Raw genomic sequence first — 23,836 nt, 5'->3', positions numbered from 1 at the left:
CAGTCTCAAGCCTTAGCGCTGGGACTTTGGGGGTGCCATTACGCAGAACAAACATCTGAACTTTGCTGGTGGTGATTTTATTCCCATGGTCTTTCGAGTCACCATAGTGACGAAGGAGAACTGCACTCTGCCCCGGCACACCTCTTTATTTACCAATGGGAGTAATCACACGAAACATAACAGTCGTACAAGTCAGTCATATGTTGCAAGTATTGCATATGTGACAAATTGTAAGGGATATATGTGAGATCATTGTATCACTCACAAAGGTTTTTGAGCTTGTTGAAGCCGATCCAAAACCCACTGACACATACTAGTCCAGTGAGAGTCAGTGGGAGTTGCTTCCACTGGCTGAATGATCCATTCTAGACGAGACACATCACTAAGGTATATAACAACAAGTGTGTGCCTGCTCACAAACGACATGATTCATTCAAGAAATTGGAATTGTTACCTTGGTCTTTGCAGGATTTGGAAGACATTGCAAATCCAATGGTTGTTGATGCTTGAGACGCGGGTACTGAAAAGAATAATCGTAGATGTAGTCGACTATATAATGTCAGAAAGGGCTTGCATGTATCATCACATTCCTGGATGTCCATTTCTCCATCTATTACTTATAGCAGCATAGCCAATACAACTAGCCTAGTTTAAGCCCAGCCTATTGAGGCCTATAAAACACACATGGGAGAACAATGTAGAGTGTCTACAGTAATTCTTTAACAGTCCAAGTTGCTTTCTTTTAAAAGGAGAGAAACCTCACACTAGGTGTGCCAGTATTCTGAATAGAAAGGGGGATAAATAGTTGTGTCATTAACACTTTGTTTAGTGTAAGTTTATCTCATCACGAACAACGAACAGGAACCAGATAGGCAAGTCAAGAGCCAATGATGTCATAAGTGTTGACTTTGATAAATGTGATTGCTTAATTTTTCATCAACTGAACTGATCTCTCTGGTTGGCCTATGTTGTGACTGTTTAAGTAAATATCGACTTCTTTGCTGTTTCATGTAGCCTAAGCTAAGTTGAAATAAGTTGTTCTGATCTAACTAATTACCTGTATGGTCATTCATACCCAGTGTCAGTTTAATGTTATTTGGAGCATCTTCGACACTTCCCAGCGGCTCATTTCCCAGTAGTTTTGCTTGCGTTTTACCTCTGTTCTTTCTAAACGAAACACCGGACCTTTTCTCCTTTCGTTGTTTGATCGTGTCTGTTTGTGAGGGGCTGCTTGTTTTATGATGAGCATCTGCAGTCAGTTCTTTCCATGTGCAGTTCAGAATATTCACCAATCCGCGTGGGAAGACGTCTTCTCCCGACTGTGCGTAGCGGCAGAGAAGTTCACCCAAATCCGTAAGCATCTGCGGAGCGGCGCGTTTGCGTTCCTCTATCAAGGAGATATCATTTTGCCTCTCTGTCATCTCAGGATTGATATTTTGGTCCATATAGCCCTCTCTCTGAAGGTGCGAACTGTCCTTTGGTTCCACGATATGGATTCTATCCTGCGCGTTTATGTCCTGGATATTCATGAAATCTTCCTGCTTGTCTTCTAACTTTGTTGATAATCTGTAAAGGGTAAGAGAAAATAAATAAGTAACCTAAATGTAAAGTAACCTAATGCTGTTCATTTTCACATGGTTCCTATTTCGAATCCCTAATAACTTACCTCTTTACAGATGACTCCGTTTGTCTATCCTGTTTATTTACACGTTGTTTGACAACTGTTGGCTAAAAATGTTGAAATGGCTATGAATTACTCGGAAGCAAAAAGTGGTTACCATAACCTAATGAAGTTTTACATGTAAGTAGGCTATTAGGTATTAGACTAGCTCACCTGGTCAAAGAAGAAAATAGGTCCCGTGTTTCCTCTGAAATGAATCATTTCATAAGGCGATCAGTTGTAAAGCGAATAAGCAGTGATGAGTAGATGTAGGCTTATGTATACTCGACGTTTTTTTTCATCATTATTTATATGATGTCTATTCTAATTAATCATTTAATTAATTTGGGTCATCACTCGTCGTCACTGGCGTCGTGCCTACAGTCTACCACTTGTTGCTGGGAGACTTTGTGTGCTGTTTGCGTCCCCTGTTGCCAAAGTCATCAGTCTCTGACTCTCTGTTCTTCCAGCAATTTTCTATCTTAGGAAGCAAAATGTCCCAGACAACATCATACATCATAAATAACCTCTCGCAAGTAATCTGGGATAAAAAAAAAAAAACATGCAACAATAGTGAAAGTGGTCCTCTGTGCAGCTCTGTCCTTGTCACTTATGGCGACTTATTATTTCCATAGAGACACATTTTGACACAACCATTCATTGTTCTGTATCAGTTTTGTGTATGATGGACTACATTTCACCTGCTTTGCTATCTGGATCATGGCATTTGTCACTGTTTAAAAAGGGAAGCAACGCCTGTTTTGAATGAGTGAGGTCAGTTGGTGAGGACAGTTATTGTAATGAGGGCAAAAGGTATTATATATACTATATAATAGGCGAAAGGCGACACTATGACAGCGTTATGCTTTTGGGGTGAACATGTGATTGTAACGTAGAGGGAGCAACACACGAGTGTCTTTGGCTTCTCTTTGTGATACACACATACACAGCAAGCATGAATACAGATCATGGAGCAGTTGCCGCACAGACTGAGAGCTCATGTTACTGGTGAAGGGATGGGGTGTCAACCCACCCCCCATAAGCCAAGGGCCAGTAGAGCCAGTCGGCTTGTCCTGTGTGACCTCTGGGTGTTGTCCCGCCAGCTGTACCCAATACACAGTACATGCCTCTGCCCATTGGCTTGTTGATGTATAAGTATAAGCATATATACTCTTTTGATCCCTATATAAGTATAAGCATATATACTCTTTTGATCCCTATATAAGTATAAGCATATATACTCTTTTGATCCCTATATAAGTATATAAGTATAAGCATATATACTCTTTTGATCCCTATATAAGTATATAAGTATAAGCATATATACTCTTTTGATCCCTATATAAGTATATAAGTATAAGTATATATACTCTTTTGATCCCTATATAAGTATAAGTATATACTCTTTTGATCCCTATATAAGTATATAAGTATAAGCATATATACTCTTTTGATCCCTATATAAGTATAAGCATATATACTCTTTTGATCCCTATATAAGTATATAAGTATAAGCATATATACTCTTTTGATCCCTATATAAGTATAAGCATATATACTCTTTTGATCCCTATATAAGTATAAGCATATATACTCTTTTGATCCCTATATAAGTATATAAGTATAAGCATATATACTCTTTTGATCCCTATATAAGTATATAAGTATAAGCATATATACTCTTTTGATCCCTATATAAGTATATAAGTATAAGCATATATACTCTTTTTTGATCCCTATATAAGTATATAAGTATAAGCATATATACTCTTTTGATCCCTATATAAGTATATAAGTATAAGCATATATACTCTTTTGATCCCTATATAAGTATATAAGTATAGCATATATACTCTTTTGATCCCCTATATAAGTATATAAGTATAAGCATATATATACTCTTTTTTGATCCCTATATAAGTATATAAGTATAAGCATATATACTCTTTTTGATCCCTATATAAGTATATAAGTATAAGCATAAATACTCTTTTGATCCCTATATAAGTATATATAAGTATAAGCATATATACTCTTTTGATCCCTATATATAAGTATATAAGTATAAGCATATATACTCTTTTGATCCCTATATAAGTATATAAGTATAAGCATATATACTCTTTTGATCCCTATATAAGTATATAAGTATAAGCATATATACTCTTTTGATCCCTATATAAGTATATAAGTATAAGCATATATACTCTTTTGATCCCTATATAAGTATATATGTATAGCATATATACTCTTTTGATCCCTATATAAGTATATAAGTATAAGCATATATACTCTTTTGATCCCTATATAAGTATATAAGTATAGCATATATACTCTTTTGATCCCTATATAAGTATAAGTATATATACTCTTTTGATCCCTATATAAGTATGTAAGTATAAGTATATATACTCTTTTGATCCCTATATAAGTATATAAGTATAAGTATATACTCTTTTGATCCCTATATAAGTATATAAGTATAAGTATATATACTCTTTTGATCCCTATATAAGTATATAAGTATAAGTATATATACTCTTTTGATCCCTATATAAGTATATAAGTATAAGCATATATACTCTTTTGATCCCTATATAAGTATATAAGTATAAGTATATATACTCTTTTGATCCCTATAATATACTTATATAGGGATCAAAAGAGTATATAAGCATATATACTCTTTTGATCCCTATATAAGTATATAAGTATAAGTATATATACTCTTTTTGATCCCCTATATAAGTATATAAGTATAAGCATATATACTCTTTTGATCCCTATATAAGTATATAAGTATAAGCATATATACTCTTTTGATCCCTATATAAGTATATGAGTATAAGCATATATACTCTTTTGATCCCTATATAAGTATATAAGTATAAGCATATATACTCTTTTGATCCCTATATAAGTATATGAGTATAAGCATATATACTCTTTTTTTTTTGATCCCTATATAAGTATATAAGTATAAGCATATATACTCTTTTGATCCCTATATAAGTATATAAGTATAAGCATATATGTCTTTTTTGATCCCTATATAAGTATATAAGTATAAGCATATACTCTTTTGATCCCTATATAAGTATATAAGTATAAGTATAAATACTCTTTTGATCCCTATATAAGTATATAAGTATAAGTATATATACTCTTTTGATCCCTATATAAGTATATAAGTATAAGTATATACTCTTTTGATCCCTATATAAGTATATAAGTATAAGTATATATACTCTTTTGATCCCGTGAGGGAAATTTGGTCTCTGCATTTATCCCAATTATCCCGTGAATTAGTGAAACACACTCAGCACACACACAGTGAGGTGAAGCACACACTAATCCCGGCGCTGTGAGCTGCCTGCAACAACAGCGGTTAGGTGCCTTGCTCAAGGGCACTTCAGCCGTGCCTACTGGTCGGGGTTTGAACCGGCAACCCTCCGGCTACAAGTCTGAAGCGCTAACCAGTAGGCCACGGCTGCCCCTACAATCGAACCCGGGCCGCGGCGGTTAGAGCGCCGAATCCTAACCACTAGACCACCAGGGAGACATGTAAGAGCTGGGTTGCCAACGTGCAATATAAATGTTACTCAAGTCCATTACTCTGGGCATGGCCAGCCTCTGGGAGACCTTATTGAACATGCCAGCCTTGAAGTCAATGTGCAGCATCACAGGTACACCAAAATAGTAGAATGTCTTGCTGACCTCTTGCTGCCTCTGGTCACCTGGTGAACGCCACAAGGACGTAGTCAGTGTGTTGGGCCCAGGACATCCACGTCCACTAGCTCCAGTTACCTCCAGCTGCCTGGCCATGACCCGAGGGGAGGTCCTGCCAGTGATCAATGAATGAATTTCCTACAATCTGGTATTGTAAATCAGGTCAGCTGCACTGTACAAAACTTTAAAAGTTGGTGTGAAAATCACCCATGCAGCCTCACTGACCTCAGTCAATATGTCTTGAAAAAGCCCCACTCCCCTCTGGGAGGCATTACAGGTCTCTCCGCACCCGAACCAGCAGGTTCAGAGGAAGCTTCTTTAGCTCTGCACCCTGGTGACAACCAACCAACTAAGCCCTCCACCGCCCCTGCCCGATGCCTCCTTGCCTGTGCCTGTTGAGGTGTCCACGACCATGGCTACCTTGACAGGGACAACAAGGAGGCGGACCCCCCCACCCCACATACTGTAATTAAACTTACATATAGCCATTTTCTACTGCTCTTCATACTATCCATCCTGCACATACACTTATTCTTCTTATAATGTTACTGTTTCTGCACTACAATGGTACTGTTACCACACTGCACATAGCTGTACATTCTGTATCTGTATATATTTTTCATACTGAATATCCACATTTATTCTGTTTTCTTATGTTAATACACTGCATCTATATTATTCTTACTACTATTATAATGTTACTGCTACTACATTGCACATACAGTATCTGTACATGTTGTTCATTGTTCATATTACATAGTCATATGTATTCTGCTCTTAGGTAAGGTTACTGCTAATACACTGCACATATTTATATTTAATTTATACTACTCTAAACCTCCTTCTGTAAATAAACTGTATACTACCAGAGAGTGCCCAAAAAGCGTTGTCAAATGGCCGCCGAATGGAGGGACTTGCCTAAAAGGACTTTGATCCTACTGGCTACACTGCACTATATTTATTGTCCTGTCTATGCTTTGTATCACATTGCACTTTTCTGCTTTTTGCACTTCTGGTTAGACGCAAATTGCATTTTGTTGTTTTTGTACTTGTACTCTGCACAGTGACAATAAAGTTGAATCTAATCTAATCTAATCTAAAAGGCAACTTCCATATATCAGTCAGTGCTCACCCACTTTACCTGTTTCAGGTAACCTAGGCTACTTTCTGACTCCCGCATAGACTTCCGTCTGTAAAAACTTATTCAGACACTCATTTGTTCCCACTGTAGTTTCTCTGCTGATCTCAGATCAGGGACAGAGATAGTTTGCATTGGTTTATCATGTGATATGTTTTAAGTGGTATATGACCTGGCTGTGTCTCTTTGGTCAGTATTCCCAGGTTAATTCCCATCCACCAGCATTATTCCGGGCCCTCGGTGCTAATTAGTTTGATGAATTGCCTAGAAGTGTCTGTAATGTATGAAGACTTACATTAATATTATACAAGGCATAGTTTTCGTGACACTGGTGGATATATTTTTTGTCCTAGAGCAGTGTTTTTCAAAGTGTGGTCCGAGTGGTCCGTGAGCAGACGTGGTAAAATATAATATTGATGAGTTGTTTGCAATATTGAACCAACTTGTATGTAAATCCAAACAGTTCTGCAACACTGTCTATAAGATATGCCAGTTTAAATCATATGAATCATCATATGAATGAACGCAATAAGCAAAGTGCAAAGACAATAGGCAAGGTGGTTCAGTGAGTAGGCCTATTGTGTAGGCTAATATACTGTTGAAGCAGGTCTAATCTTTTTTTATTTTTTGGCTAGGTGGTCCGTTGAGTGGTCCTTCGTCTGAATAAGTTTGAGAAACACTGTCCTAGAGGATAAGGATATGAGGTGTGGTGCATCCACATACATCCTGCTTTTAAGGAGAAGGCATGTTATGTAAATACTGTAGCCTACATCTGCACAGGGCACCTGCATTGTTTAGGTCATGCAGACATGGCAGACACGAATGCAGTAATAAAAATGTTTGCAGAAACATATTCATTTAGTTGAGGGAGAGCAATTGTTATTAGCTTAGTCTATTGGCACACATAATTGGAATGGGCATAAGCGTCGTGCGGTATAGAAATGGGCTCATTAAAGATTGTTCTATGTAAAGCTGCCTACGTACATGCATGGATACTCGCACACTCACTATGTAAAGCCTGCATGGATACTCGCACACTCACAGGCTACTGCTTCATGGTGTGTGCACTGCGCATTATCTGCGCAAGAGTATTCTCTCCACGCTCAATTTAGAAGGACAACCCCACAGCCTGAACTCCCAGCAGCCTATGCGTCTGTCTTTTGCTCGGCTGCATCAGTAATCATGGCGGACGGAGAAGTTCAGGTGCAGGGAAAACTCGAGCATGAGGCAGTAGCTAACGGGGAAACAGTGAACAATGTGATAGAGGCGACAGATCCCGCTGAGGAAACTACTAAGAAAAAGAAGAAGAAGAAGAAGAAGAACAAGTCAGCTGCCTCAGGTTGGAATTATTATTTAAAACTGTCTCGCAGTATGACTTGTGGTAAACTGCTTTGGGTAACATTATGCTAACGTGCTACTTAGCTAAGCCAGGCCAGAGTAACGTGAAGTGTCAGCTAATGTCTGAAGATTGGATAACGCTGTGATAGTTAGCTTGCTTTTGTGGTGCATTTGAACTAAATTGAAACAACTTTTAAAGACCATAGCAGTTATGACTATGCAATGTCGGTATTCGTGAAAGCGTAATAAGAAGCATTTTTGTCCAATTTAAACATTGCGAGCCAGCCATGTGATGGAATGTGCTCGTAATATAAATGTCTCAGCCTGCGGTCTTACGTGATTGTGCCAACTCCATGTTTTCAGTTGTAACTTGTGTAACTCTATGCAGAAACTGCTTACATAGACACTAGTTATACTAGCATTAGGTGCGCTTCATCTTTATGGCGTGAAACTCATGTGCGTTGGCTTTTGAAAGGGCAACAGGCCTACATTTTTTGTTTTGTGCAGGCATTCGTTTAGCTGCCTCTCAAAGCCTGCTAAATGTTATAAAACTGTTTAAGTTACTCAGTAACATTCTCTGAATACTCGTATTCGATGTATTATTGGAATATAATGTTATGCATCCACTACTTTGTGTCCATATAACACATGAGATGGATAGATAGATAGATACTTTACTCATCCCGAGGCAAATTTAGGCATCCAGTAAGCTTATAAAACCATAACACACATACACACATATATCTCACATACATAACAATCACTCACAGAAATGTTAAAATTAAAGAGCATGTGAAGTGATTAAAAAGGTCTGGTATGGACTGACCATGTGATGCATTGACCATGATAAGGTGCTATGGTAGAGTGTGTGCAATGGTGCAAAAGTGAACACTGCAGGTATTGAACAGTGCAATAACTTGGCTTGTTATTCAATATTAACTATGACTATGAAAATACAAGAATGTAAACATAATAGAATTGCTTAACAAACCAGAAAAATAATATACTTTAAGAACAATATATAACAGGGAATAAGTTATAATACATTATAATACGTTATGAGTTATAATCACAGTTATAAGACACTGATTGTGTAGAAGGGCTAATATAGCCTGTAACAGTCAGATGGACAGCAGACAAAGTGATATGATGGTAGGGGCTGAGAGAGAGAGGCTCATGCTGAAAAGTCAATTTCTCCCCTCCCCTTTTGTGTGGCATTGAAATGTTGGATGGCCCTGGGAACAAATGACCTCAACCTATAGTGTTGTGGGGCATGATTGTCCTCATATCCTTAATGCATAATCTGTGTTATTTCCTCTGTGTAGCTTGTATTTTGGGTGCTCCTGTCTTTCGGTTCCCCTGGGTCACAACAAGGGCATGTTCTATTTTCATCAGCGTGCACCCAGTAACCTATTGATGCCAAGTAGCCTAACAGTGCAATTAGAGTTGGAGAAGCCAAAATGCAAGAAGTATTTATGGCGTATTTTTCAGACCCCTTGGGGAATGGTGGGATCTTGCGTTGGTTATAGTTTTTTTGGATACCTCTGCTGTATATGGCCTCGTTTAACGTTTGTGTGTGCGCACGCGCATGTGTGTGTTTGACTTTGAAACAGGGAACAACGAGGCAGAGGGCGATGGAGACTCGAGCGGTGTGGGCAAAGTGACGAAACAACTGGAGCAGCAAGTCCTGGAGGAGAAGGAAGAGGATGCAGAAGAAGGTGTGTCTCGCCACAGCTGTTCCGCACCACTATCATCCATGCTTGCACCACTATCCTCCATGCTTGTCATGTTAAAGCAACACCAAAGAGTTTTTTGTACCTTAAAATAATGTTTCCAAAATCGTTTCAGTGGTTCATCAACTCGTAATAGGCTGAACGGCACTTTTCTCCATTTCGGGCTTCTCATGGCCCCCCCCATCGACTATAACGCACTATGTAAGTTTGCAGGATCGGGTAGCGGATCTGTAGTTTGATGGAATGAGGCATAGTCAGGGGGCCAATTATGAAAAGGGCTTCCGTTAAGACTTTTGCAGACATGTTTTGGTACAAGCAGTTATGTTAGGATAGAATTAATAACTATAGTGATATGTCAATTAAATATATAATTTGTTACAACCTGGTACATTAATGAAGTAAAATAGCACCATAGACCACCATCTACAGTTCTGCATTGCTGTCTTGACAGTAAAGAATTATAACCCAGCAGCATTGCACTGTCTCTCCCTACAAGCTTTAAACTTGGCTTGGCTTTGACTCATTCCCATAGATAGGGTACTGATTGATAGAGGTTTTGGGATACTATGCTATGTTTCCAAGCTGATATTCACTTTGAAAATGGGTTCTTTTTAGGTGAAGACTGTTTTTTTTGTTTTTCATGTTCTAGCGCTCTTCTCTTACACTGTACAATACATTTCTGCAGACAGCCCATGAGTGTTGGCTTTCATTTGATACCATTTCTATGTATATGGTCCTTGTGGTTGTGGAGATATTCAACATTTAGTGTTGGTATGTCATGTTGAGCAGGAAACCAACAAATTGGCCTGAAATTGCTTAAAGTCATACACACACACACAAAAAAAATCAGCTTGACAACCAATCTTTAATGATCATGTTTGCACATAAATTGGATTATATTGCACATTTGTTCAAAATTACAGTAGGTACCAAAACATGGAAGAAAAAATGAAAGCACTTTTGGGGAAAAATCCGCTTTACCACTTATAAGAATATAGTGTTAAAATGGACAAAAAACATTTTCTAAGCTGACAACCCATAAAAACACATGTTAAGGGTTAAATATTAATACTGGATAGGTTGTATGCTTGAAAACCAAAAGTGTCCCACAGAGTTTTAATCAGTTTTGGCCCCCCTGACCAACATGAGAAACTACAATTTGACTTGCATCTGATGTCTAATACACATTGTATTTTCATAAAATCATGCAACATATTCCTACATTGTCTGTGGACATTGTTATTTGCAAAGCTGAAAAGCTGGATAAACAAATAGCGGCGACAGAGGAAAGTTCTTTTTTTGGTGTTGCTTTAAAGGGTTGCCAATGGCGCCGCTGATAGTTTTATAGATAAGTAAAAGCTATGGTGCTCGCTGAGTAAGTCATGCAAGGCTAATGCTGTCAATTTTTTGTTGCTTCATGCCTCACTGAACAAATGTAATTACATTAATTGTGACGACTGTAATAGATGGAGAAGAGGGGGATTCAGCAGGGAAGAAGAAGAAGAAGAAGAAGAAGAAGAAGAAAGGACGTAGTACCCCTCTCACATGCCCCCATCATCGCGTCTCCCCACATGCCCCCACATGCCCCCACCTGCCCCTCACACATGCCCCCACATGTGCCCCCTTACATGCCCCCACGCGTTCCCCCCACCCCACATGCCCCCCACATGCTCCCCCACATGTTCCCCACATGCCCCCACATGCCCCCTCACATGCCCCCACGCCCCCACATGCCCCCACATGCCCCCGTACTCACATGCCCCCCACATGCCCCCCACATGCCCCCACATGCCCCTCAGACCACATGCCCCCACACATGCCCCTACCCCACATGTCCCCCACATGCCCCCGTGTATTTCCATACATGCCCTCCCCACATGCCCCCCACATGCCCCCACATGCCCCCACATGCCCCCCACATGCCCCCACATGCCCCCGTACTCACATGCCCCCACATGCCCCCACATGCCCCTATACATGCCCCTCTTAATGCCCCACATGCCCCCTGTGACTCACATGCTCCCCCCACATGCCCCCCCCATGCCCCCTTCAGACTCCATGTCTCCCCACATGCCCCCCACATGTCTCCCCACATGTCCCCCATCGTGTCTCCCCACATGCCCCCACTTCTCCCATTTCACATGCTCCCCCACATGCCCCTCAGACTCTTACATGCCCCCTACATGCCCCCTCACATATGCTCCCCCACATGCTCCCCCCATGCCCACATGCCTCATGCCCTCGGTGACCACATGCCCCCACATGTGTCCTCAGACACTCACATGCCCCCACATGCTCTAGACACACATGCCCCCCATGCCCCCAGATTACATGCCCCCACATGCCCCCCCCCTCACATGCCCCCACATGCCCCCACATGCCTCAGATTACATGCCCCCTCAGATTACATGCCCCACATGCCCCCCCCACATGCCCCCTCTACATGCTCCATGCATTTCACATGCCCTCACATGCCCCCCCCACATGCCCATGCCCCCACATGCCCCCCCACACCCACATGCCCCCCCATGCCCCTGTGAGTTCCCCACATGCCCCCCACTACCTACATGCCCCTCATTATGCCCCCTGCAGACACACATGCCCCCACATACTGTGACTCACATGCCCCCACATGCCCCCGTACTCACATGCCCCCCCACATGCCCCTCAGAGCTCACATGCCCTCAGACCATTACATGCCCCTCGCATCTACATACAGGGCACGTGGAGCTTCATGAAGCATGACGGTACTAGAAAATAGCAGGCTGGGGGCGTAGAGCACGGGGTGTGGAGACATGCCCTACATGCCCTCAGACTACACATGCCCCTGCATCCATTATGCTCCCCTCAGACTTCACATGCCTCCCCACATGCTCCCTCACATGCCCCCCATGATCACATGCCCATTACGCACCCCACATGCCCCTTCATTATGCCCCCGCATTTCCCATGCCCCCACATGCCCCCCCAGACACATGCCCCTGTACTCACATGCCCCTGCAGACCACATGCCCCCACACACATGCCCCCATTACGCCCCCACATACCCCCACACACCCCTCAGACCACACGCCTCCTGAGCTTGTTTCTAGTAATCGGCCATGTTTCATGAAGGCTCACGTGCCCCTGTATGTTAGTAATTTGCTGTTTTATCGTATTGTGAGAATGTGTTCCAGCTATGCACATAGGCGAGGAGCAGTCATAGCCCTTATGGTAAAGCCTTTGTTAGCACTGTGACCACTGAAACATGTATGTCTCTGTGTTCAGAATATCTCTGACTTGTAGTGCTCATCAACCAAAAAGTGTCTAATACAAATGTATTCAGGTATTGTTTTTTTGTCTGTTTAACAATGCACATTCTTTATTTGCAAGATTTCACTTGTATCAGGCACTTGTCCCCATCTTATTTGTTAGCATGACATGATACAGAGTTGCATATGTCTGATTTCCCTCACAGCAAAGGTGCAGACAGATCCTCCATCCGTTCCAATCTGTGACCTCTACACTAGTGGTGTTTTTCCAAAGGGACAGGAATGTGAATACCCATCTACACAAGACGGGTGAGTGTGATGCACTTAGAAAAATACTTTCCCAAGACAATTTTTTGAGTTGTGCTTGAGATTGTTACATTCATTATCACTTTTGAAAAACCTTTTTGAACTGCCCCGTTGAATGCTCTGTATTTTGATTGTTAAACATCTGTAACTGTTCTCAGCTGATTTGAAGAAGGAACATGTGAAAGTAAGACTTGCAGTATGATAATCAGGGCAAACCAGGGCAACTTCTCAACCCCTGGTGTGTTGTATTAGGATTTCGTCAATTGCTGGGAGGTTTTAAAATCCGAGAAAACCCTTGTTAAGAACACACATTTTTTTTTCTTCATTTAAGCAGTTTAATTTGTGTGTGAGAAACATCTAATGACATGTTAATGTCAGTAAAGCATAGAAGAGATGCATTCATTCAGATGGCCTAATGTGTGTATCCATTTATTTAACGGTGTAGCCGCACGGCAGCGTGGCTGATGTGTGTATCCATGTATTTAACGGTGTAGCCGCACGGCAGCGTGGCTGATGTGTGTATCCATGTATTTAACGGGCCTGAATGTCGCGGGCTGAGTGTATCCATATGATGACGGTGAAATGCGACACGCGCATGGCGGATGACGAGTGAGGAGAAGAGGGTGCTGGACCAGGCCAACGAGGAGATGTGGAGCGACTTCCGGCAGGCCGCGGAGGCTCACCGGCAGGTCCGAAGTTACGTGCAGGGTTTCATCAAACCAGGGCTGACCATGATCGAGATCTGGTCAGTTTGCTTCATATTATTTATTACTTATGCAAGTGTATGAGTTGTAGATCTAACTGAAAGACAGTGATTCATGTTTTACTCTTTCACTCTCTCTCTCTCTCTCTCTCTCTGTGTCTGCTTTTTCACACTTTCTCATTCTGGCCTTGTTGTCTTGGCAGTGAGAAGCTGGAGGACTGTTCCAGAAAGCTGATTAAGGAGAATGGTCTGAATGCAGGCTTGGCGTTCCCCACGGGCTGCTCGCTCAACCACTGTGCTGCCCACTACACTCCCAACGCAGGCGACCCAACCGTGCTTCAGTACGACGACGTCTGCAAAATCGACTTTGGCACGCACATCAACGGTTAGTGTGGAACATGGCACCCAAACCCTGGCTGTCAGTTTAAGGCCATGAGCATGATTGTCAAGACTACAAGTCTCATTTAGAGGTGTCTATGCTACAGGTCGGATCATTGATTGTGCCTTCACCGTCACCTTTAATCCAAAGTATGACAAGTTACTCGAGGCTGTGAAAGATGCCACAAACACTGGAATCAAGGTAGTTTTCTTGCTTTCCCCTTACTATACCATCATTTAGTGATCTTCCTTGTTTTTCACTTACTATATCATCATTTAGTGATCTTCCTTGTTTTTCACTTACTATATCATCATTTAGTTATCTTTCTTGTTTTTTCCCCTTACTATACCATCATTTAGTTATCTTTCTTGCTTTCCACTCACCTGTATATTCCGGACTATAAGTCGCTCTGGAGTATAAGTCGCATTAGTCAAAAAATGCATCATGAACAGGAAAAAACATATATAAGTCGTACTGGACTAAGTCGCATGCTGGACTAAGTCGCATTTATTTAGAAATGTATTTCACAAAATCCAAAAACAGAGACTATGTAACTGGACTATTGAGGCCAAAAAGATTAATGTTAATGAATACGAAGAAGGAGTGAAGGCAGCCAAGAAGAAGGCTGGATAGGCTAGATTGAGCTAAAATGTGGAGAATACAATGCAATCAAGCATTTTGGGCAATGTGGAGTCACAAGCTGGCAGCAGATTAAATGGTCACGAGAGAGAAAAAGATGGTTTTAAAAAAACATGACCGAAGCAAGGCAGGCATAGATCTATAGGCCCGAAGGTAATTGTAAAGCAATTTACAAACGATTCACCGAACAAAAATGCTGATATGGTACATGAAAATTTAGCTTAAAATGTGGAGAATGCAATGCAATCAAGCATTTTGGGCAATGTGGAGTCACAAGCTGGCAGCAGATTAAATGCTCCGGAGAGAGAAAAAGACTGTTTTAAAATGACGGACTAAAGCGCCAAGCCAGGCGACGGGCCTATAGGTCCGGGATAGTAATTGTAAAGCAATTTACAAAAGATTCACTGAACAAAAATGTTTATTTGGTACATGAAAATTTAGCTAAAAATGTGGAGAATGCAATGCAATCAAGCATTTTTGGTGATGTGGAGTGACAAGCCGGCAGCAGATTAAATGCCCACGAGAGAGAAAAAAATGCGTTTTAAAAAGACTGCACAGACTGGTTTTAATAGGACGTGCAGACCAAAGCTGCAGCAAGCAGGTGATATTTAGAAATTTATTTCACAAAATCCAACACCAAGAACAGACAGATGTAACTGGACACATAGAGGCCAAAAATATTGAGAATTCTACAGGGAATGTTAATGAAGACGAAGGAGTGAATAGTGGCAAGAGGCAAGCCGAAGGCTGCTGACAAGGCCCGACGCTAATTGTGAAGCAATTTACAAAAGATTCACTGAACAAAAATGCTGATGTGGTAATGTAAAAATATAGCTAAAAATGTGGAGAATGCAATGCAATCAAGCATTTTTGACGATATATTGGCACAAGCTGGCAGCAGAACAATTACTCGCTGGCCGCCTCCGAGAGAGCGAGAGAAAAAAAGATGCGCGTTTAAAACCAGGGCCTAAATTTCAGTGCTGGATTGCGGGTAGTGCACATAAGTTATTAAGTATTGAACATGATAATAAAAGTCCCAGAACTCCATCATAATGAGAGAAATTCCCACACATGTTACAGCGCTGTCTGATAACGTTAATCTAATAATGGAGCGGCCTGAATGCGGGACTATTGACTGGACGGACCAACTCCGACTTCAATTGAACCCCATGCAGAGACACGTATGGACGGGACTACGGCGGGTGCCTCTCTCTCTCCCTCTCTCATCGCTGAAGTCAAATTATAGCCTATGAGGTGCTTCTACATCAACCGCGATCAACAGGAAAAGGAAAACAAACGTTTAGCAATCAGGAACCGTCAGGAATTTTGTAAACACAGAAGCGACCGCATATAACGTGAGAACTTGAATTTCTTGAATTTCCCCTGGGGATCAATAAAGTATCTATCTCTATCTATCTATCTATCTAGAACATGGATGTGTTCTCCATTTGAGGAACGTTAATAATCGATTGCGGACGTGAACAAACAGGCACAGGGCGCATAGTAGGCCTACTTTCACTGTCTAGTGTGCATATTCAGTACGTGAAAGATAATTAGTAGCAAAATGGCGATCAAATATTAGCCTACATGGCAGTGAGTTTTGTTTTCAAATGTTTTCATGCATGTCTAGATAACGGGTGACAGACTATCTAACTTTTCAAATTATCGCTGGGGTCTTTTTATTTAGGCTGCACAAAGCACAGCACCTTTATTTGGGGCATGGCTTACTGTTTGATTATATTGCTAAATATCGGGACTGATGACCACTGAAATCTATGGGGTATTTGATGGTTCACTATTAAGTTTCATGTATGGAAGGGTGTTGGGATCTCCATCCGCTTACTGCGAGATAAGGCATCCACTTTCATTTATTCATGGAACGTGTGTTGTGCTGAAATGGAAACCTTATTCAGCCTAAATTTAGTTATTTTTTTAATTATGCATGGTTTACTTTTTTTATAAAATTTGTAGGCTGATGCCTGGCAGCAACAATTGTGTTTAAATGTAGGTTACTGCTTCAGCCTCTGGCAAGCTCAGAAGGGGGCGGCATGCAACTGGTAGCTTGAGAGCAAGGTGTTGGAGACTCATGGCAACAATATTAAACCAACCAACAATATAAAATATTAAGAATAGCTCTTTTATGAGTTAAATTGAAACAAAATTATTACTGGCCTTTATTTGTCCGAATCTGAGGCCCAAACAGAATCCTGGGCATAATTTGAGGATTTAGGTATGGACTTGTGTTTCAGGCATAGCAACCACTAATCTCTGACTGAAAGTGCACAGGACTTGTGCATTTGAGAGTGCTCTCTCGCGGCTAGACAGTAATGTTTCATGTAGGGTTCATGTCAGTTAATATGAATTAACATTTAAAAACATGTTCAATTATATATATTTTTTTCATATGTATGTCGCACCTGACTATAAGTCGCAGGGCCAGCCAAACTATGAAAAAAAGTGTGACTTATAGTCCAGAAAATACGGTACTATATCATCATTTAGTGATCTTTCTTGGTACTCTACTCTTTTGGTTTTTTTTTTCTATCAGTTTGATTTCAACCAATTTCAACCTGTCGTTCAGAATGAATGTTCACTAAAGAGAATAAATCATCTTTTGAGTTGTGCTTGTTTTCTTGAAGCCCTAGTGTGCATTACAGCTTGAATCGTATCTCTTCAGTGAAATGGTTGTAGTTTGCGTTTGTAACAATTATTTTGTGAGATCTATTTCCATTCTGTTGTTGCAGTGTGCAGGTATTGATGTCCGCCTTTGTGACATTGGGGAAGCCATACAGGAGACTATGGAGTCTTACGAGGTAGAACTAGACGGGAAGACGTACCAAGGTATTTATCCTCCCCCCTCATTTCCCTTATTTGGCTGTGGAAGTTGAAATGAAAACACGCGTACTCTGTTCTTTACTCCCCTTGTACCTATTTCACAGTTAAGCCAATCAGGAATCTTAATGGCCATTCTATTGGACAATACAGAATACATGCTGGCAAAACAGTGCCAATTGTCAAGGGTGGAGAGGCAACCAGAATGGAGGTAAGTCCTGTCCTTGAGCTGTCCTCATACAGCTTCTGTGTGGTTGTGTCATGAGTGGGCCTACCAGTGGCTTTCAGTTCAATAAAATTACCATAAAGTTCTACATTTAACCTGCCACAACATGATGACATGTTGGTATAATGTTAAAGGCAGAAGTCACTGTCTAACCAGCTGGGTGACTACATACTGCAGTGCCAGTTGAGTGAGCACAATGTGAACATGGCCTTCACAGACAGTTCAGACAGGACAAGTGATCTGTTTTACAGTGCTGTTCTCTTGGACTGCTGTGCCCTGTGATATCAGTGTGTTGCGAGTGTGAGTTCTGCTGTGTAAACAGAATGAGGAGATGAGCAGGGGGGTGCGGGGGATAGGAGGTGTAGCGGGGGATAGGAGGGGGATGAGTTGGCTAAAGGGAGGGACGAGCAGGGGGAAGGGAGGGACAACATGGCGTCCTTAGTAAACTCTCTGGGTTTTGTAATGAATCTCTGTACAGTGTTTCCCACAGAATTGGATTCAATTTGTGGCGGTAGCTGACTTTGACAACGGGGGGGGGGGGTATTAAGATCGTCTTGTTAGTGTATAGGTCTAATTCAGTGCCTGTCACTTTAAGACGTTTGAGGGAACCCTTGCAATTGTAACACAGTTGAAAGGCTCTGATGTGTGGATGCTATTCATAACGTTTTCTACATAGTTAAAATAAAGGTTCGTACTTCTCCTTGGGACAAGCACTTTTGAATTTTGGAAAACACTTTTCCATTTACATCGGGATTTTGCAAACATTCAGTGTCGAGTCAATAAAATGAGCCCTTCAACTTAAATTGACAAGCAGCTGTAAGTAGGCTAAGCATGCTAAATTCGACATCCAAACAGTATTCTAACGTTAGCTTTGATATACTGCTTGATTTCATAACTTAACTTAGTTTAGTCTCTTCAATGTAGCCTACTATGTTGTGATTAGACCTTAGCAGAGTTCACTTCAATGCAGCAGTTTTGAACAAATTTATCAACTGGTGGTTGAGCGATAATAAGCGATAAAGACTGGTTGTCAAAGAAGCCCTATGCAACAATTTTAGCAAAAATGACCTTAATTATGCAGGTTGAGAGTCGTTCTGATGGTTCTACAACACTTTTTGGGTTGTTTGGTGGGTGCTTCGTCTCCCCCTATCGCTTCTCCGCGGAAAAAACGAATATGCAACTTTCTGAACCCGGACCGGGTAAATCCGGATGTGACTCAGCGGAAGTATCCATTCTCACCTCGAAAATGTAGTCAGATTGTAGTTTCTAAGAAGACTGCAAAACGGAAGCCGACTTGGCTTTGTTGCTGTTGAAATTGTAAGTAGCCTACCCTTGGGCGAACTTCGTTTTTGTAATGTGGTTTGATAGTCTCTTGAACAATGTGTTTGCTCGACCGTTTTATTGTGAGTCCTGTATGTGTTCAGCTTGGTTTCTTGATGGCTAGCTGGCTAGCTAGTGGGGGTTTAGCATAGCAGTCACTTGCTACCGAAGCTGCAGGGGGAGTTATGTATAATACATACCCAGTTTGTCCCTGAAGGGATGCACTATGTATTTGGAATTGATTTAGTTTGAAATCGCTGTTCCTTTTTAAGCACGCCTGACTGAGTGTTTTGTGCGGGAGCCTCTAAATAGACAGGGTTTGTTTAAGTTGCAGATGGGTAGGGCTGGCCGGATTATCGGGGCAGCCAGCCGCTATCAGCTCCTGCCAGAGGCCTGTCTATACAAGAGAGCTGCGCTCTTCACAAGGCTTAGTGTGGACTGCACATAGCAGTCGGAGTCTTTGGAGTCTGAGGCAAGAGCAAGTTAACTGTCCTCTGACTGGTCTAAGGCTCAGTGTGGACTGCACATAGCAGTCGGAGTCTTTGGAGTCTGAGGCAAGAGCAAGTTAACTGTCCTCTGACTGGTCTAAGGTCTGTGACTTAAATGAAGATATCTGATTAAAAAACATCCAACTTGTTTTCTACAAAATATTTCTGTTTTGTAAGTCTTCTGTTGAAACACCAAGATTTATTCCTAAGTTGGTTGGGTTTGGTATGCACTCACAATATGAAGATTTATGTAGATTTTTCTTGACTTTATTTTTTTTTAACCCCCAACAGGAAGGAGAAGTCTACGCCATTGAAACCTTTGGTAGTACTGGAAAGGGCATGGTGCACGATGACATGGAGTGTTCACACTACATGAAAAACTTTGAAGTTGGTCATGTGCCAATAAGGTGGGTGAAACATGTTTTGGATTCTTTATCCTCCAGAGCAGATGGAACTGCTGCACCCCTCCCCTCTCATCCTGAAACTATAATCTTTTGTTAGAGAAACTGTGTTCAAGGTTATTTCTGGTCCATAATGAAATTGTTTAACTATTTAAATCTAACTTCCAACTAAGGGTGTTTTCACACTTGGCCCCTTCCAGGCTTCTAAATGAACTCAGATCGATGACTTTTTGTGCATATGTGATCTCAGACCCCTCTAACGTGAACCGAACTGAGGCCACCTCTTAAGTTGTTTTGGCACGGTTCGCATTATCTGTGCATTGTGAACACAAATCGCCCTGGGTTCTCTTTCACATTTTGCATTGTAGACTAGCCTATTTTGTCCTAGTTGACTTTCCATTGCCCAAAGAGAAGGCATGTCGTTTATTATTTAAAAAAAACTATTGTCATGATAGGCATCGGCTAACAAGCGCCAGATTTCGGAGTGCAGGGGACAAGCTGAGATGGGCTATGAGACATACGTTCACACTCGGCATCATGTTTCAACACACCGGAATTCTCCTTTAATGGGCTGCTGTTCTGAGCTAAAGAAGGACATAGCAACAGTAACCAGGCCTACCACTGAATTAGACAGGGTGATTGGCTGGCATGTTAACCGACAGTTCAAGAGGATATTTGCAATAACTTCACTTTTATGAAACAAAATCACCACACCAATTATGGGTTATGATAATTATTTCTGATAATTGATGATGATTTCATTCCTGATAATGAATGAAGATTTGAAATTAGCAACTACATAGCCCATAATCCAAAACAGTAGCCTAAGGTCTGAGACCTCCAGAGAAGGTATAGTGTGAACAGGAAGAAAACTGAGGCCTCATCAGAGCTGAAGTGCACCAGAAAGCGATCCAAGTCCTCTTTCAAATGAACTCATAATGTGAATACAAAATGAACTGAGTACTTTTTGTTTTGGTCCACTTTCTGGTCCCCTTTTAGTAGACTGAGTTTGTTTCTTTTAAAAGGGACTTTATGTGAAAACACCCTTAGTTAGCTGTTGCTATAAACATAGCTATTTAGCTGTGAAAGACAAACTGTCTAAGTGTGCCTTCACACCCCGTGCATGTTCCTGTCTTTCCCAGACTGCCAAGAGCCAAGCATCTGCTGAACGTGGTCAACGAGAACTTTGGCACGTTAGCCTTCTGCCGCCGCTGGCTGGACCGCCTGGGGAGAGCAAGTACCTGATGGCGCTGAAGAACCTGTGTGATCTGGGCATTGTGGACCCATACCCACCACTGTGCGACACCAAGGGCTGCTACACAGCCCAGTTTGAGCACACAATCCTGCTCAGGCCCACCTGCAAGGAAGTGGTCAGTCGTGGCGATGATTACTGAACACGGCCGAACGCACGTACCCCCCCCAGACCAAGAAGAAAAGTATCACGCACGGACCCACTACTACTCCTCTCTCGCTTTTGGCTGGCAGCAAATCTGTGTTTAACAACCTCTTGAGTTATTTCATTCGCTTCAGCTTTTTTCCCTGATCAGCCTGGACAGAGGGAAATAGGATAACATGCCCTAGCGCCAGCCTGTTTGCATCATCAGATTTGAGACAATAAGAAGAACTTTAGTGATAACTTTGTCCGTTTTCATTCTTTTGCCTTTTGAGCGCTCTGCCAGGATACTTCCTCTCTTCTGGGTCGGTTCAGGTTACAAATAAACTTCTTTACACCTTAGGTTTTGAGCAGGATATTGATAACCTGTTCCAAAGAAAGGCTAGCAATTTTTAGACCACGACACAAAGGAAGCACAATGTAGCGTTTACATTTTGAATGGCGTTACATCGGTATGAAATCCTGTGTTTGGATACTTTACGGTGGATGTCGACTCTTTAGAGTCATTTAAAAATACATGTAATAAAAACAGATAAGACACCCTTTTTGTGTTTTTGTTTATTTTATGGCAGACTGAGATCTGCCTGACTTAAACTGCTGCTCATTTAAATGTATTAGCACAATGTGCTACTGGTTGGTGGTTGGACCATTCTGTTCAACCTAACATGTCAAAGTCAAGGCCCGCGAATGAATTATCTACGGCCCCCGGGATGATATTTGATTAGTATTAGAACCTGCCCGCAGGCCACAGCTGCCGGCTGCTGTTTTGCGCATCAATACTCCATTCCCCACAATGCAACGGTAGCCCACGAACTCACTGCGGCGCCGCAAGTGGGCCTCGGCTTCATTATTCATCAGTATTCAGTCAGGGCACATGTCAACTTTCAGCTACCCCCCTCCCCAATGCTGTGTGCCTGAACGCGTTCATTGAACGAAAGTCACTCGTTCATATGTATTTTGAGCGAACGTGAACTGAACGTACTGTATTAGGCTACTACTGCCTGATGAACGTTTCTGTGAACTCGTTCATTCTGGTGTCTGAACGGCACGCTCTTTCAGTTTAACTTCGTTGAATAGGATGCCAGATTTCTACAGAGCCTTCCACTCGAAAACACACCGTAAAAAGGCCTTAATATGGCAGCATGCAGGTCACCATTTGTCAAACTATGGGCCGCGGTTCGCAATGTGGACAATGGTCTACAGAGTGAAATTATTCCGGGGCCATCGTCTGATAATTTGCTGCGCAATTGGTCAAGGAGCCGCGGACAGAAAAAGAAAACAAACATTTCTGCAATTAGTCGGAAATACTTGTTAATTTGTTGTCATCAAACATAGAGGCATAGAATTAAGTCGTGGGATGAGCGTTTATTCAATGCATGCGTGTGCACGTTGGTAGCAAAGCTAAGCTTCAACCTATTGGAAGGCTATTTAATTATGAAACGACATTTAATAGAACGACGTGGATTTATGCAACTTCCATAAAAAACAGAGCACAGACTATATAAAACACTGTTTGGCATTAAGTATTAAAGTCAGCCAAAAGCTATTAATTAGTTAAAGATAGTTAAAGATCTCCAGATCAGTGATTTACTTATGATCTGCTCCGCCATTTACCATTCACACAAGCTGGTATTGTGTCTCCTGAATCCTTACATTCAGGCATTCAAATGAAATGTAATTAGCATATAAATATTCTATCAGTGTATGATGCTTGCATGAGGGAAACATCCCAAAACAACGGCACCCATATAACTGCTGTTGTTTTGAGAAGTATTTCTCATGCAAAAATGCAAAAACAATGAAACTATTGTAGGCCTAATTATATTTTACATTAGTAAAGCAGTACTCTGATGTGCATGTTTTCACAAACTTTTGTGAACAATCTTAGCACTTTAAACATTGACTGTTTTGAAGTGCATGTATAGCAATATAGTATAAAAATAATAATTGTGATATCATTATGATAATTTAATGGGGGGTGGGTTCATGTAGGTGGGCCCTATGACCCCAAAGTATGCCTTGACTGGGCCTCAGGTCAAAGAAGTTTGAGAAAGGCTGATGTAGACTGCAAAGCAGCAAGGAGGTATCATGATCATTTAAACTTTTTATGACAAGGTCGGTGAGGATGGGAAAAATCGTACATTTGAGCAAACTTTGCCCGCACTTCAGTCACAGTCATTATTCATTTAATCTTTGTCAAGTCTTGGTTTAATAGGTTACATGCAGTCATTTTAATATGTTTTAATAAACATTGAACCAGTCCGGCCCTCGGCTTGTAGCAAATTTGGTTTTTTGGCCCT

The 23,836-nt window shown here is 41.4% G+C and overlaps 1 protein-coding gene across 1 annotated transcript; it reads left to right on the top strand.

Moving 5' to 3' along the window:
* The first annotated feature begins 7,673 nt into the window (after positions 1 to 7,673).
* On the top strand, positions 7,674 to 22,081 carry LOC125303899 (methionine aminopeptidase 2-like). Its single transcript, XM_048257855.1, is given in 13 exon segments — positions 7,674 to 7,866; positions 9,479 to 9,583; positions 11,065 to 11,127; positions 13,056 to 13,158; positions 13,601 to 13,609; positions 13,748 to 13,900; positions 14,062 to 14,243; positions 14,344 to 14,438; positions 17,621 to 17,717; positions 17,816 to 17,919; positions 20,034 to 20,149; positions 21,286 to 21,365; positions 21,368 to 22,081. Coding segments are annotated over 13 exon segments (1,434 nt in total). The 5' UTR covers positions 7,674 to 7,709; the 3' UTR covers positions 21,538 to 22,081.
* The last annotated feature ends 1,755 nt before the right edge of the window (positions 22,082 to 23,836 follow it).

The sequence above is a fragment of the Alosa alosa genome, chromosome 11 (genome assembly GCF_017589495.1).
Source record: "Alosa alosa isolate M-15738 ecotype Scorff River chromosome 11, AALO_Geno_1.1, whole genome shotgun sequence".
Taxonomy (NCBI): domain Eukaryota; kingdom Metazoa; phylum Chordata; class Actinopteri; order Clupeiformes; family Clupeidae; genus Alosa; species Alosa alosa.
The sequence above is the reverse complement of the archived record's forward strand: the minus strand, read 5'-3'. Positions and strand labels throughout refer to the sequence as shown.